Consider the following 19,182-nt stretch of genomic DNA (forward strand, 5'->3'; position numbering starts at 1 on the left):
ATGCGACGTAGCTGTCCCAAACTAGCGATAACTACCAAGTACACGCACGTTTTGATGTATGTGTAAAAATTTCTGTATATTGAAGTGTTTTATTAGCTTGTATTGGACATATTTTGGGATCTAACTGACAACACATTCATGTATTACTTCATTAAAACCTTGTCAGGTTAGTGCACTGTTTATTTTCATTTTGACATCGTTATTTGCAATATCAGGGCATGTGTATCCGAGACCAGGTATGTTTAGAATGACGCACCGTCACATGTGTCAAGTCTGGGACTTGACACATGTGCGTCACTCTAAAGCATGGGACTGTCCCATGTTTTTTATAGGGAGTTGGCCAGTGGTTACTAAGCAGAGCCAAAGAAAAATGGCTGCCACTTCCTTGGATACGATGCTCATAACTGGGGAATATCTCAAAATCAATTTTCGAAAAAAAAATATTTCTTTATATATTTTTTTAAATTTCAAATGCATACTTTTTAACTTGCTTTGTCAGCTTTAATCTGATTTTGTAAATATTTTATCATGTGACTTGCAAAACTCAACAAAAAACATTAATACTTTATATTCATTGTACAAACACTGAACCATTCCTGGATATAAAAATCTTAAATTACCGGAATCTCAATAAAGTGCTTTTGGACAAGATGAATATCTTGTTGAGAATAATGAACTCAAAAATTATGTAGGATAACAAATTTATTAAAAGTCAAATTGAACAACACAATATTTATTCAAAAAACTGTCAAAAAATTCTGATAAGCATGATCACCTGAAGGACAATTCCTCCTGAAAATAATAACCCATGTAGACCATAAGTAAAACATGTACTGCATGTAAGACACTCTAACATATCAATTACATCTGTAATTATGATGGCTGATCGAGGACTATGTAAGGTTTGGGCCCTTTTTGGCCCCCAAATTGTAAAATTTTCAAAACTGTTATTCAGTATTTTAATTGTTGGAATTTACATATGTAGTATACCGCTAATTTAATTGTAATGATAGTTTTCTAATTTTGCAGCTTCTGTTGCCAGGTAATCACTTGAAATATGCATAAATTACGAAAATGTGGAAATTTTGACATATTTGGCAATTTTTAACAGGTTTTTGTTTTAGAAACCATAGAGTGCAACCTTGAACAAACTTGATATTTCTCCTAAAGATGTATTGGAAATGGAGACATATTTCGGTAAATATTAAGTTTGTTGAAGGACGTGCTCTTTAGTTTCATAGACAAAAATGAAGCAAAAAAAATGGCAAAAATTGTCAAAATTCCATATTTTCAAAATTTATGCATATTTTAGGTGGTTACCATGGCAACTACATCTGCAAAATTAGAAAACAGTCATCATAGTTGATACAAGTTTGATGAATTTGGGGCTAAAAAGGGCCCAAACCTTACATAGTCCTTTGTCAAGTATAATATAGTTACTAGCACCATTAACAAAAACCGGAAGACAATGATTGCTTGAGGCATTCAATGAAGGATCAAAATAACTAGGTCTGTATCATGACTATTGTTACTGCATCGATTTGTGAGTGTAATGTCATTATTCAGAGAAATAACAGTTTTCGTACATAAACTTCCTGATATAAAAATACCACAGTATACCCTCCAGAGAAATGGATTGTAGTGAAATTGATGACAAATACAGCATACAAAGTAACATCACTCGCAACATCTATCTCCACATCTATCTCGGCCCTCTTTTGTTAAATTCACTCTCTTTGTCATGATGATAGACATAAATCTAAATGAGTATTCATCTCCGTAGCCAGCACACTCTTAGTGCAGACTGGACATTCATGGAAAGTCGGAGAGGAAGGATCAAGGGAGACTACTCTGTCACCACTGTCTTTCGATGGTGATCTCATTTTACTGAACATATCACTGACTGTATTTTGATTACTGCCAATCACAGTTTTCTGGCTGCCTGAGTGAGATGTCTTTTTACCAGGATTGTTTTTACCAGAAATATTTGTCTTCTTACTGCCAAAAATAGAAATACTTTTACCATCCAAAGTAGCTGACTTAGTTTTGGACGTGATATCGTTTTGCGATCCAGATCGAAATTCTTTACTGTCGACAGAAAGAAAGTCTGAATTACCAGATGTGGTACCTAATATTCTATCTATACACTGTTCGCTGTCCTGCTCACTTTTGCACCGTTTGGTAACACTAGAGCCGTTAGTAGACTGGTACCCCTGTGTCCAATTTCTTAGGTCTACTGAGCGCAGGTAACCCTGTTGAACTAGAAGCTGAATCAAATTTATTTGCCCAAACTTCCCTGAGTTTTAATCTCACATCACCTTGACCACTGGTCAGTGCACTACTGTTGCTATCTATTGGGGTTTGATTTATTGTCACTGGCTTACAGATCTCTGACCAATCATCCTCATCAGAATCTAGCACCGTCACATGACTAGCATTACTCACTTGGTTGTCTTGGTGATGAGGTTGTGTGGATGACCTAGATCCTGAAGTTACACTATTTACAGATACTTTACTGGAAAGAACACCATTGACCAGAGTGTTTGATGTCGGTTCTTGTGTTACTGTAGAGGTTGGCTTATTTCCACTAGTTGCAACTTTCTTGCCAGTATTTCCATTGGCTGTGACCTTCTTACCAATGTTTCCACTGACTGACACTTTTTTTTCAAGAACACCACCTACTGAGACTTTCTTATCAGTATTTCCACCTATTCCTCCTATCCTCTTATTTCTGTTTTCATTTGTTGAATTTGTATCATTCACAGAACTACCTTTTCCCTTGTCTGAGGTCATAATATTTCCTTTACCTCCGAACAGCCTGATGTCCATGTTTTTGTTGGTTTCTGAAATGAAAACAAGTATAGATCTTCATTAGTAAAGTGGTCTATCTAAAGTGATGCCTTCATAGCAACAATAGCATTAAGCTTATAAAAGCTTTGATGTTAAAACAAAAGATTCACCATTCATTGTAAATGATGCAGTAACATGAATCCATCTGTAGCCCCTACAGTAAGCACTGAAGAATGGAAGCAACAGGTTACTGAAAGTTAACTGTGAGTGGATTTTTTCGACACCCATAAATCTTAAGATAAATTTTATGTCATATGTTGTTGAACAAAATGACCACCAGTAAAAAATCATCGGAAGTCATAGGTCCTGCATGATGTGGATAGATTGTGTTTCATATATTCTATCAGTACCTTTGGTCCTTTAAAAATTTGAGAAAAAACAAGAGGCCCATGGGCCTTAACGGTCACCTGAGTTCAGATACAGAATGAAAGAATGAAACACACACTATATGTAGATATTGACCCATTACACCTTGAAATAAATCAGTAATTTTATCAATTTTACCTTTTAATTTATGGCAAGTATTTGATTCAATCACATATGTTTAGAAAAAAGTTTTTGAAATTTTAGCCATTAATTTTGACCCCTTTTGGCTCCGCCCCTTTGGCTCCTGGGATCAGCCAGGACCAATTTAGATATGATATTAAAATGCTATCTCAGGATAATAATTCGAACCAAGTTTGACTATTATGAATCCAATGGAAACTGAACAAATAGGCCTAATGCTCATAAATATGTTTTCCTTACATAAATTATAGTATATTTGACCTCAGAGATCCCAGGGCCAAGAAATTCACAATTTTTGTATTCTCACTCTTACTCAATACTCTTCTATCAATGAAGAGTATTTGATTCTACCACATCTGTGCGTTGAGAAGATTTTTTGAAATTTTACTCAATTTTACCCCTTTTCGCCCCTCCCACAGCCCTCTGAGGGGGACCATATAATTCATAATTCTAGGCCTTATGCCTTGGAATGTTAGTGCCAGATTTCACTGAATTTGCTTCACTAGTTTTTGAGAAGAAGTCAAAAATGTAAATTGTTTACGACACACAGCAACACTCAAAAGGTAATTAGAATATATAGGTGACAGGTCACTTGAGACTTTTCTTATTTCCTTGACTTAATTCCTATGAAATTGTTCTAGCATATTGTTTATCGTTGCACGACAGATGGCGCACAATGACGGACCAAAGACAATTAGACTAGGTCACCATGAGACTTCGTCAGATGCTCCACCGCTGACAGAGCATAAATATTTATCATTTGAATAACACTTAATGTTTAGTCGTGCATATATATGTCTAATTATCACAAAAATATGTATGAAATAATTTGTTTTGCTTTCGTTGTCTGCGCAATCAGTACCTCAATCCATATAGGGCATAGTGTCATGGATTTTTTTTTGGTGTGCAATTTATTGTTTAAAATACTTTTATATTGGAAGTAAAATAAGAAGCTCCATGGTGGTAATGGTGTTAAAGTAAGTAATTTTGTTACTGGAGAAAAAATACTAATTCATTGGCTCCTGTTTTTAATAGACAAAAACTACCATTTGTCAGGAGTGTAGCATCTTTATGTATGTAAGACATCAATATCATCAGCTTCATATGATGAAATCTGAACAGGATGGATATACTACTTGACCCATCACATATGGGGTCATAATACTGTGAACTTTTGTATTTATAAATCAAAATACTAGTAAGAATCTACAATGTATGTTATGTTGGTTTGGAGTGCTGACGTTTAAAATTTGAAACTTTAGTCGTTAATCAATAGAGTACAAAATCAGAGCATGGCCTCTGATGGGATGTTGTCAGATTTAACTTCAACTAGCAAACATGGCCTCTGATGGGATGTTGTCAGATTTAACTTTAACTAGCAAACATGGCCTCTGATGGGATGTTGTCAGATTTAACTTTACTATCAGATTTAACTTTAACTAGCAAACATGGCCTCTGATGGGATGTTGTCAGATTTAACTTTAACTAGCAAACATGGCCTCTGATGGGATGTTGTCAGATTTAACTTTAACTAGCAAACATGGCCTCTGATGGGATGTTGTCAGATTTAACTTTAACTAGCAAACATGGCCTGTGATGGGATGTTGTCAGATTTAACTTCAACTAGCAAACATGGCCTGTGATGGGATGTTGTCAGATTTAACTTTAACTAGCAAACATGGCCTCTGATGGGATGTTGTCAGATTTAACTTTAACTAGCAAACATGGCCTCTGATGGGATGTTGTCAGATTTAACTTTAAATAGCAAACATGGACTCAATTTCATTTTACCACAGTGACTTTTTTCTTTTTTTGTTATTCAACATTTGTCAAAGGGAATATTATATATTACAACTAACTCTACAGTCACATACTAACCCTTGCCTTTTCCTTGCTTTTTGACATCAGAGCTCTCTGATTTCTCAGAAGCTTTCTTTTTCTTCCCGTATCCCTCGGGTTCCTTGACCTTCTCAAACACACCATTACAGCTGTTCTTATGGTCTCTCCACCAGGGATCTCTCTCAGACGGTGCACGGTTCATGGCTCGTTTAACAAAACCAAAGAAGGGTTTTCGTTGTCGACAGGGGCCGGTACATCGCCACCAATGTTGTCTGTAATTCTCAACCTCGTCATGGAAGGTGTGGTAAACCTAAAATTACAACAAACTTCACACTCATCTTGACTGTACAAAGCAGGTGTCAAAACCATGTACATTGTAGTCCAAAGGGTTTCAGACTATATGATCTGCTATATATTGAGTTGATGATATGATCAGTAGTCACTAACACTAAAATTACATCAGAACTTTTCAGACTTTATACCATATCACCATAAATTACACATTTCTCACCCTATACACAATTACACATCATTGTTTAGATCTGGGCCTTATATATGTTATACTTACGGAGATGTTGGCCCCGGTCTCCTTGTTAATACGGTACATGTGTTTGTGAAACTCTGGCCCATGTCCATCGTGGTCCTAAAGATTTGTGAAAATTAAAAAATAAATAATCTGGCCACTCCAATACTAATTTGATAATGTATCTAAAAGAATTGTGTTATAAATATGTATTTGTTAATAAAACAATTAAAATAACTTCTATAAGCTATATGTAAATAAAAGTAGATTACCAAATTGTTTATAATTTATATAATATCAATGCCACAATTTGAGGATTAATATCTTTCATCAGAAGATAACAATTAACATCAGATTTTAAAGAAACCATTCTCTTTCAGATCTATCAAAATATTGGGAAAGTAAAAATCTATATTTTTTACACTACTTCTTTTAACTATACTATTTACATTAACTATATTTTATAGAAAACTGAAAATTTTGTACACTACCTTGTTATTGTCTGTCACAAAAAGGTACGCATGGATCATTTCATGCTGTAAAACACAAAACATAACAACATGTTATTATGTCAATGCAACTACAAAACACCATGTATTATACAATCAGTGGAAAACACAAAACATAACACTATGTATTATACAATCAGTGGAAAACAAAAACATAACACCATGTAATTAAACCATCAGTGGAAAACACAAAAACATAACAACATGTAATTATACCATCAGTGGAAAACACAAAACATAACACCATGTAATTATACCATCAGTGGTAAACACAAAACATAACACCATGTAATTATACCATCAGTGGTAAACACAAAACATAACACCATGTAATTATACCATCAGTGGAAAACACAAAACATAACACCATGTAATTATACCATCAGTGGTAAACACAAAACATAACACCATGTAATTATACCATCAGTGGAAAACACAAAACATAACACCATGTAATTATACCATCAGTGGGAAACACAAAACATAACACCATGTAATTATACCATCAGTGGAAAACACAAAACATAACACCATGTAATTATACCATCAGTGGAAAACACAAAACATAACACCATGTAATTATACCATCAGTGGAAACAAACAAACACATGTAATTATACCATCAGTGGAAACACAAAACATAACACCATGTAATTATACCTCAGTGGTAAACACAAAACATAACACCATGTAATTATACCATCAGTGGAAAACACAAAACATAACACCATGTAATTATACCATCAGTGGAAAACACAAAACATAACACCATGTAATTATACCATCAGTGGAAACACAAAACATAACACCATGTAATTATACCATCAGTGGTAAACACAAAACATAACACCATGTAATTATACCATCAGTGGAAAACACAAAACATAACACCATGTAATTATACCATCAGTGGAAACACAAAACATAACACCATGTAATTATACAATCAGTGGGAAACACAAAACATAACACCATGTAATTATACCATCAGTGGAAACACAAAACATAACACCATGTAATTATACCATCAGTGGAAACACAAAACAACACCATGTAATTATACCATCAGTGAAACACAAAACATAACACCATGTAATATACCATCAGTGGAAAACACAAAACATAACACCATGTAATTATACCATCAGTGGAAAACACAAAACATAACACCATGTAATTATACCATCAGTGGAAACACAACAAAACATAACACCATGTAATTATACCATCAGTGGAAAACACAAAACATAACACCATGTAATTATACCATCAGTGGAAACACAAAACATAACACCATGTAATTATACCATCAGTGGAAAACACAAAACATAACACCATGTAATTATACCATCAGTGGAAACACAAAACATAACACCATGTAATTATACCATCAGTGGGAAAACACAAAACATAACACCATGTAATTATACCATCAGTGGAATACACACATCATGGAACACAAAACATAACACCATGTAATTATACCATCAGTGGAAAACACAAAACATAACACCATGTAATTATACCATCAGTGGAAAACACAAAACATAACACACCATGTAATTATACCATCAGTGGAAAACACAAAACATAACACCATGTAATTATACCATCAGTGGAAAACACAAAACATAACACCATGTAATTATACCATCAGTGGAAAACACAAAACATAACACCATGTAATTATACCATCAGTGGAAAACACAAAACATAACACCATGTAATTATACCATCAGTGGAAAACACAAAACATAACACCATGTAATTATACCATCAGTGGAAACACAAAACATAACACCATGTAATTATACCATCAGTGGAAACACAAAACATAACACCATGTAATTATACCATCAGTGGAAAACAAAAACATAACACCATGTAATTATACCATCAGTGGAAACACAAAACATAACACCATGTAATTATACCATCAGTGGAAAACACAAAACATAACACCATGTAATTATACCATCAGTGGAAACACAAAACATAACACCATGTAATTATACAATCAGTGGGAAACACAAAACATAACACCATGTAATTATACCATCAGTGGAAAACACAAAACATAACACCATGTAATTATACCATCAGTGGAAAACACAAAACATAACACCATGTAATTATACCATCAGTGGAAAACACAAAACATAACACCATGTAATTATACCATCAGTGGAAAACACAAAACATAACACCATGTAATTATACAATCAGTGGGAAACACAAAACATAACACCATGTAATTATACCATCAGTGGAAAACACAAAACATAACACCATGTAATTATACCATCAGTGGAAAACACAAAACATAACACCATGTAATTATACCATCAGTGGAAAACACAAAACATAACACCATGTAATTATACCATCAGTGGTTAACACAAAACATAACACCATGTAATTATACCATCAGTGGAAAACACAAAACATAACACCATGTAATTATACCATCAGTGGAAAACACAAAACATAACACCATGTAATTATACCATCAGTGGAAAACACAAAACATAACACCATGTAATTATACCATCAGTGGAAAACACAAAACATAACACCATGTAATTATACCATCAGTGGAAACACAAAACATAACACCATGTAATTATACAATCAGTGGAAAACACAAAACACATCATCACCATGTAATTATACCATCAGTGGAAAACACAAAACATAACACCATGTAATTATACCATCAGTGGAAAACACAAAACATAACACCATGTAATTATACCATCAGTGGAAAACACAAAACATAACACCATGTAATTATACCATCAGTGGAAAACACAAAACATAACACCATGTAATTATACCATCAGTGGAAACACAAAACATAACACCATGTAATTATACCATCAGTGGAAACACAAAACATAACACCATGTAATTATACCATCAGTGGAAAACACAAAACATAACACCATGTAATTATACCATCAGTGGAAAACACAAAACATAACACCATGTAATTATACCATCAGTGGAAAACACAAAACATAAAACCATGTAATTATACCATCAGTGGAAACACAAAACATAACACCATGTAATTATACCATCAGTGGAAAACACAAAACATAAAACCATGTAATTATACCATCAGTGGAAACACAAAACATAACACCATGTAATTATACAATCATGGGAAACACAAAACATAACACCATGTAATTATACCATCAGTGGAAACACAAAACATAACACCATGTAATTATACCATCAGTGGAAACACAAAACATAACACCATGTAATTATACCATCAGTGGAAACACAAAACATAACAACCATGTAATTATACCATCAGTGGAAAACACAAAACATAACACCATGTAATTATACCATCAGTGGAAACACAAAACATAACACCATGTAATTATACCATCAGTGGAAACACAAAACATAACACCATGTAATTATACCATCAGTGGAAACACAAAACATAACACCATGTAATTATACCATCAGTGGAAAACACAAAACATAACACCATGTAATTATACATTCATGGAAACACAAAACATAACACCATGTAATTATACCATCAGTGGAAAACACAAAACATAACACCATGTAATTATACCATCAGTGGAAACACAAAACATAACACCATGTAATTATACCACATCAGTGGAAACACAAAACATAACACCATGTAATTATACCATCAGTGGAAAACACAAAACATAACACCATGTAATTATACCATCAGTGGTAAACACAAAACATAACACCATGTAATTATACCATCAGTGGAAACACAAAACATAACACCATGTAATTATACCATCAGTGGAAACACAAAACATAACACCATGTAATTATACCATCAGTGGAAAACACAAAACATAACACCATGTAATTATACCATCAGTGGTAAACACAAAACATAACACCATGTAATTATACCATCAGTGGAAAACACAAAACATAACACCATGTAATTATACCATCAGTGGAAAACACAAAACATAAAACCATGTAATTATACCATCAGTGGAAGCACAAAACATAACACCATGTAATTATACAATCATGGGAAACACAAAACATAAAACCATGTAATTATACCATCAGTGGAAGCACAAAACATAACACCATGTAATTATACAATCATGGGAAACACAAAACATAAAACCATGTAATTATACCATCAGTGGAAGCACAAAACATAACACCATGTAATTATACAATCATGGGAAACACACAAAACAAACATCAATGAAACACAAAACATAATGTAATTATACCATCAGTGGAAACACAAAACATAACACCATGTAATTGGAAACACAAAATACCATGTAATTATACCATAAGTGGAAAACACAAAACATATCAATGTAATTATACCATCAGTGGAAACACAAAACATATATCAACCATGTAATGTAATTACCATCTGTACCATCAGTGGAAAACACACCAAAAAACATACACAGTGAAGCACACAAAACATAACACTCCATGTAAGTATATACCATCAGTGGAAGCCCAAAAATTTAAAAAATCCCACCATGGGAACGTCACTTGCATACATAAAAGTTTCAGAGAAAAGTCATCAGTGGAAATAGCAAAACACACACCTGTCAGGTAGATATAAAGCTACACATCATAACAGCACACACCAGCACACCTGTCAGGTAGATATAAAGGTACACATCATATCACAGCACACCCATGCACACCTGTCAGGTAGATATAAAGGTACACATACATCATAACAGCACACACACACACCAGCACACCATAGATATAAAGGTACACATCATAACAACAACACAGTCAGCACACAACCATGTAATATAAAAGGTACATCATAACACATAACAGCACACACCACACAAAACATAAACCATGTAATATAGATATAAAGGTACACATCATAACAGCACACACCAGCACACCACCATGTCAGGTAACATAGTATATAAAGGGTACACATCATAACAGCACACACACCAGCACACATTTCAGGTAGATATAAAAGGTACACATCATAACAGCACACACCAGCACCTGTCAGGTAGATATAAAGGTAATATTATAATGATACACATACACACCACACCAGCACACCTGTTTAGGTAGATATAAAAACACACAATAACATACACAGCACACACCAGCACACACAGCACACATAACACCATGGATAGATATAAATAAAAAATGTAATTATACACATCAAACAGCACACCAGCACACCTGTCAGGTAGATATAAAGGTACACATCATACCACACATCCATATCAGCCATGTAATTTATACACACACAAAACATACACCATGTCAGGTAGATATCAAGGAAACACATCAAAACATGTAACATTAACATATATAAAGGTACACATCATAAAACACACAAACATAAACACACATCATGGAACAGCTGCACAAAACATTGCACATGTGGAAACAGCATTAGATATAAAACCATGTACACCATCAAACAGCAGCATGTCAGGTAGATATAAAGGTACACATATAACACACACCAGCACACCTGTCAGGTAGATATAAAGGTATACATCATAACAGCACACAGCACACAGTCAGGTAGATATAAAGGTACACATAAACACACACCAGCACACTGTCAGTACACATCATACACACACACCAGCACCAGCACCATGTCAGGTAGATATAAAGTAAAACATATATAAGCACACAAACAGCACACCTGTCAGGATATACAGGTAACAAAATAACACATCATGCACACACCACACACCAGCACCTGTCAGGTAGATATAAAGGTACAATCATAACAGCACACACACAAAACAGCACACCTGTCAGGTAGATATAAATCATGGTATAACACATCATAACAGCACACACAGCACACCTGTCAGGTAGATATAAAGGTACACATCATAACAACACACACCAGCACACCTGTCAGGTAGATATAAAGGTACACATCATAACAGCACACACACAACACCAGCACACCTGTCAGGTAGATATAAAGGTACACATCATAACAGCACACACCAGCACCAGGCACACACTGTAACAGCACACACCAGCACACCTGTCAGGTAGATATAAAGGTACACATCATAACAGCACACACCAGCACACCTGTCAGGTAGATATAAAGGTACACATCATAACACACACACCAGCACACCAGTCAGGTAGATATAAAGGTACACATCATAACAGCACACACCAGCACACCTGTCAGGTAGATATAAAGGTACACATCATAACAGCACACACCAGCACACCTGTCAGGTAGATATAAAGGTACACATCATAACAGCACACACCAGCACACACCTGTCAGGTAGATATAAAGGTACACATCATAACAGCACACACCAGCACACCTGTCAGGTAGATATAAAGGTACACATCATAACAGCACACACCAGCACACTGTCAGGTAGATATAAAGGTACACATCATAACAGCACACACCAGCACACCTGTCAGGTAGATATAAAGGTACACATCATAACAGCACACACCAGCACACCTGTCAGGTAGATATAAAGGTACACATCATAACAGCACACACCAGCACACCTGTCAGGTAGATATAAAGGTACACATCATAACAGCACACACCAGCACACCTGTCAGGTAGATATAAAGGTACACATCATAACAGCACACACCAGCACACCTGTCAGGTAGATATAAAGGTACACATCATAACAGCACACACACCAGCACACCTGTCAGGTAGATATAAAGGTACACATCATAACAGCACACACCAGCACACCTGTCAGGTAGATATAAAGGTACACATCATAACAGCACACACCAGCACACCTGTCAGGTAGATATAAAGGTACACATCATAACAGCACACACCAGCACACCTGTCAGGTAGATATAAAGGTACACATCATAACAGCACACACCAGCACACCTGTCAGGTAGATATAAAGGTACACATCATAACAGCACACACCAGCACACCTGTCAGGTAGATATAAAGGTACACATCATAACAGCACACACCAGCACACACCTGTCAGGTAGATATAAAGGTACACATCATAACAGCACACACCAGCACACCTGTCAGGTAGATATAAAGGTACACATCATAACAGCACACACCAGCACACCTGTCAGGTAGATATAAAGGTACACATCATAACAGCACACACACCAGCACACCTGTCAGGTAGATATAAAGGTACACATCATACACACACACACCAGCACACCTGTCAGGTAGATATAAAGGTACACATCATAACAGCACACACCAGCACACCTGTCAGGTAGATATAAAGGTACACATCATAACAGCACACACCAGCACACCTGTCAGGTAGATATAAAGGTACACATCATAACAGCACACACCAGCACACCTGTCAGGTAGATATAAAGGTACACATCATAACAGCACACACCAGCACACCTGTCAGGTAGATATAAAGTTACACATCATAACAGCACACACCAGCACACCTGTCAGGTAGATATAAAGGTACACATCATAACAGCACACACCAGCACACCTGTCAGGTAGATATAAAGGTACACATCATAACAGCACACACCAGCACACCTGTCAGGTAGATATAAAGGTACACATCATAACAGCACACACCAGCACACCTGTCAGGTAGATATAAAGGTACACAGCATAACAGCACAGACCAGCACACCTGTCAGGTAGATATAAAGGTACACATCATAACAGCACACACCAGCACACCTGTCAGGTAGATATAAAGGTACACATCATAACAGCACACACCAGCACACCTGTCAGGTAGATATAAAGGTACACATCATAACAGCACACACCAGCACACCTGTCAGGTAGATATAAAGGTACACATCATAACACACCTGTCAGGTAGATATAAAGGTACACATCATAACAGCATACACCAGCACTACTGTCAGGTAGATATAAAGGTACACATCATAACAGCACACACCAGCACACCTGTCAGGTAGATATAAAGGTACACATCATAACAGCACACACCAGCACACCTGTCAGGTAGATATAAAGGTACACATCATAACAGCACACACCAGCACACCTGTCAGGTAGATATAAAGGTACACATCATAACAGCACACACCAGCACTACTGTCAGGTAGATATAAAGGTACACATCATAACAGCACACACCAGCACACCTGTCAGGTAGATATAAAGGTACACATCATAACAGCACACACCAGCACACCTGTCAGGTAGATATAAAGGTACACATCATAACAGCACACACCAGCACACCTGTCAGGTAGATATAAAGGTACACATCATAACAGCACACACCAGCACACCTGTCAGGTAGATATAAAGGTACACATCATAACAGCACACACCAGCACACCTGTCAGGTAGATATAAAGGTACACATCATACAACACACACAGAGCACACTGTCAAAAAGGTACACATCATAACAGCACACACAGCACACCTGTCAGGTAGATATAAAGGTACACATCATAACAGCACACACGAGCACACCTGTCAGGTAGATATAAAGGTACACATCATAACAGCACACACGAGCACACCTGTCAGGTAGATATAAAGGTAACACATCATAACAGGATACACCAGCACACCTGTCAGATAGATATAAAGCTTAAGGTACACATCATAACAGCACACACGAGCACACCTGTCAGGTAGATATAAAGGTACACATCATAACAGCACACACGAGCACACCTGTCAGGTAGATATAAAGGTACACACATCATAACAGCACACACGAGCACACCTGTCAGGTAGATATAAAGGTACACATCATAACAGCACACACGAGCACACCTGTCAGGTAGATATAAAGGTACACATCATCAAACAGGCACACCTGTAGAGAATAAAGGTACACATCAGCACAGCACACCTGTCAGATAGATATAGCTTAAGGTACACATCATAACAGCACACACGAGCACACCTGTCAGGTAGATATAAAGGTACACATCATAACAGCACACACGAGCACACCTGTCAGGTAGATATAAAGGTACACATCATAACAGCACACACCAGCACACCTGTCAGGTAGATATAAAGGTACACATCATAACAGCACACACCAGCACACCTGTCAGATAGATATAAAGCTTAAGGTACACATCATAACAGCACACACCAGCACTACTGTCAGGTAGATATAAAGGTACACATCATAACAGCACACACCAGCACTTCTGTCAGGTAGATATAAAGGTACACATCATAACAGCACACACCAGCACATCTGTCAGGTAGATATAAAGGTACACATCATAACAGCACACACCAGCACACCTGTCAGGTAGATATAAAGGTACACATCATAACAGCACACACCAGCACATCTGTCAGGTAGATATAAAGGTACACATCATAACAGCATACACCAGCACACCTGTCAGGTAGATATAAAGGTACACATCATAACAGCACACACCAGCACACCTGTCAGGTAGATATAAAGGTAAAAGTTACACATCATAACTGCACACACCAGCACTACTGTCAGGTAGATATAAAGGTACACATCATAACAGCACACACCAGCACACCTGTCAGGTAGATATAAAGGTACACATCATAACAGCACACACCAGCACACCTGTCAGGTAGATATAAAGGTACACATCATAACAGCACACACCAGCACACCTGTCAGGTAGATATAAAGGTACACATCATAACAGCACACACCAGCACACCTGTCAGGTAGATATAAAGTTACACATCATAACAGCACACACACCAGCACACCTGTCAGGTAGATATAAATGTACACATCATAACAGCACACACCAGCACTACTGTCAGGTAGACATAAAGGTACACATCATAACAGCACACACCAGCACACCTGTCAGGTAGATATAAAGTTACACATCATAACAGCACACACCAGCACACCTGTCAGGTAGATATAAAGGTACACATCATAACAGCACACACCAGCACACCTGTCAGGTAGATATAAAGGTACACATCATAACAGTACACACCAGCACACCTGTCAGGTAGATATAAAGGTACACATCATAACAGTACACACCAGCACACCTGTCAGGTAGACATAAAGGTACACATCATAACAGCACACACCAACACACCTCTTAACTCACCGGAACCTGAAACAATAACTGTGATGGGTCGTGAGAGCGGTGAAAGCCGATAATATTTGACCTCGACAACAGGCAACAAGTAAAGTGGATATAAAGGTACATCAAGTTGTACCGAATAAACTATTTCAACAGAACACCATGTCTTGGTTATGTAGCTCACTAAAAAGTATTCTAGCTGGATAGTAGCTGCAATTTTGTAGCTCAAAAGACTTTAAGACAGAAAATGGTGTTGTCTTTAGAGCTACAATTGGTGCCTATTACTGCTAATGGAGCAAAGTAATGATCACGCAAAACATTATTTAAACGTTTGCATGCATTTTACCGTACTTGTTCGATATCGCTAACCTACTAGGTATTAAAACTGAACGACATTAATTATCAAATTCTCATCGAGGTATTATTTTTTTTACATAATACATATGAAGGTCTTTCTGAAGGGCAAGTCCAGAAATTATGAATTTGACGTCGTGTGAGTGGTACGTTATATATTAAGAATGTTAGTTATGTCTGTTTTGGACAAAATAATATGTAAAATCATGTATACGCATACAATAATTGGAAACCTACAAAAAAGTATAGAAAACTGTGCCCGAGTGATTTTCGGAGACAGTGCTCCACTACGACACATAGGGACCAATTCGTACCCGGCCGAAAGGTATAGTAGGCCGGGTAGGTATATTTGTTCTAGTTGGATAGCAGAGGTATATGTGAACTGGAATCAATTATAATCAATGATAATCAACTTCATGGACTATCATTGAAATTGATTGTTCATGGTTCTTATGCAAAATATAATAAATTCTCTTGATAATTCCTATGCTATAATTATAAATCTTTACTAAATTGCATAAGAAGCCAACAGATACATGCATATAAATAAAAGTGTTGTCATACAATGTCATCCTTGGGCTCCAACGAACTTCAATTCCGGCCAGCCTCCCCCAAAAGAACTGATCATTAAACTGAAGAAACAGTGCTCTGATGTCAGGTATTGGGTCCAGGTACTCCCAACTGGGATCAACCGGAGAAAGTTTGGAGTGGTCATCTGGAGTTGTTTTTATGACAACTGCTGGAGATTCCTCATTGAATTCACTTTGAAGTTGGATTGCTAAGGCTAGATCTTCATCAGTGTTCATGCTAAAAAAGAGTTTACAGATGCTTTATAGACTGAACAAAGAATATCAGTGACAATCAGAAAAAAAATGGGAAAACACATTCCTGCAGTTCTCTGCACATAAAATGCCAATCATAAGAAGTACTCTTACTTTACAATAATGCATTTGAATTGCCATTTGAACGAAAATTATAAAACCCTGCTAGCTTTTTAGCTGATATTTATATAGGATCTTACATGAGATTGAATGAAACTAGTCTATGAAGTTTTTATTTTTGCAAGCCTTGGCGAGCAAAAATTAAAATTTCGAGATAGGTTTCATTAAATCTCATATGAAATGAACACAAATTTCCGAAAATCCAGCATAGACTGCCATTTTGTCCTGTCGTCCTTGTAATCCTGACGTCATGTCATTATTCCTGACGTCACTTTATTATTTCTGATGCTGATGTCACTATGAATTTCCAGCAAAATCACTGGATATCAGTCGGATTATGTGATAAATTATATTATGCCTACTACAGGCATACACGTGGCTGGAAATTTGTTTACCTCTAAACTACACATGGTTTTTTAATAATAAAACCAGAAGCAATTGTGATTGGCTGTTGGTTTATTCAACCAAATGTGTAATCGGCAGCCATTATAAATGTGTGAAATAGAAGGGATTCGGATGTATTTCATTGTGCAGAGTTGTTCAAATGGGATGTAACATGGGGGCATTGGAGTACATATAAGATCCCAATAATTAGGTATGTGTACGTTTTCCCGGCATAGCATGCACAATGTATTAGAGATGCTAATCTGTCCAACAATTTCACGTTTGTTAGAGGTTTCAAGGGCTGACTATATATTAGGTAACAATTTTTTTTTTTTAAAAGCCTAATAATATAGGCAGGTTTAGCAGACTAGGACCATACATTGTACATGTAGGTTCAACTTCAACTTGCAAGCTATGTTGGAAACTTTTACCTACATTCTTACACTGGACTATCTTTCTTAGAAAAAGCTTGTCAAAGCTCGGCCATCTCCCACGGTATTAATTTGTAACTGGAACTACATGTATGGGAGTGATGATATATTGTATCAGAAGTGGGTCACAGTGACCTATTATTCTATTATGGCCCTTTCCAGAGGGAACTGTTCTCCTATAGTGTTGTCTGGCGAGGTATAGTCCCCAAGTCGAAGACGAGGGGACTATACCTCGCCTGAGACAACACTATAGGAGAACTGTTCCCGAGGGAAAGGACCATAATAGATTTAGTACGTCACATGACATTCATTATGACGTCATATATTTGGCCGTGTGCTCATTCCCGGGGGACTATACTTTAGTAAAGTTCCCGTAGTCAGGTATAGTCTCCCGTAGTGCAAAATAGACCATGGCTGTTATCCAATCGCATTCATAGTAATTATCATGTGATGTATTAAATGTTATTATCCTATTTGACCTACTTTCACATTCGACGACAATCAGCCATAAAGCAAATTTCAAAACACTCTTATGGCAATTGGATAATTAACAGTCGTCACTTGGCCTAACACCTGCAAATAATATAGCAATGTTTTTTAAACGAGTGGTTAAGTAGCAGTCAACTTGTGTGCATGTGTTATGAAACAGTCCATATGCTCGCAATCGATTGGATACAAAGACTTTCAGAACACTTTAACGCATTATCTATTAATTACCGATTCAGGTAAAATCTGTTTATAGCCGCATACTC

At 36.6% G+C, this 19,182-nt stretch overlaps 1 protein-coding gene across 1 annotated transcript; it reads right to left on the reverse strand.

Annotated features, from left to right (window-relative positions):
- Positions 1 to 693: 693 nt before the first annotated feature.
- Positions 694 to 19,163, reverse strand: LOC138319679 (DNA-dependent metalloprotease SPRTN-like). The gene is given in 8 exon segments (XM_069262826.1): positions 694 to 2,219; positions 2,221 to 2,843; positions 5,236 to 5,506; positions 5,765 to 5,839; positions 6,211 to 6,261; positions 13,841 to 13,898; positions 17,239 to 17,481; positions 18,914 to 19,163. Coding segments are annotated over 7 exon segments (1,800 nt in total). The 5' UTR covers position 17,481; positions 18,914 to 19,163; the 3' UTR covers positions 694 to 1,739.
- Positions 19,164 to 19,182: the final 19 nt, after the last annotated feature.

The sequence above is a fragment of the Argopecten irradians genome, chromosome 3 (genome assembly GCF_041381155.1).
Source record: "Argopecten irradians isolate NY chromosome 3, Ai_NY, whole genome shotgun sequence".
NCBI classification, from domain to species: domain Eukaryota; kingdom Metazoa; phylum Mollusca; class Bivalvia; order Pectinida; family Pectinidae; genus Argopecten; species Argopecten irradians.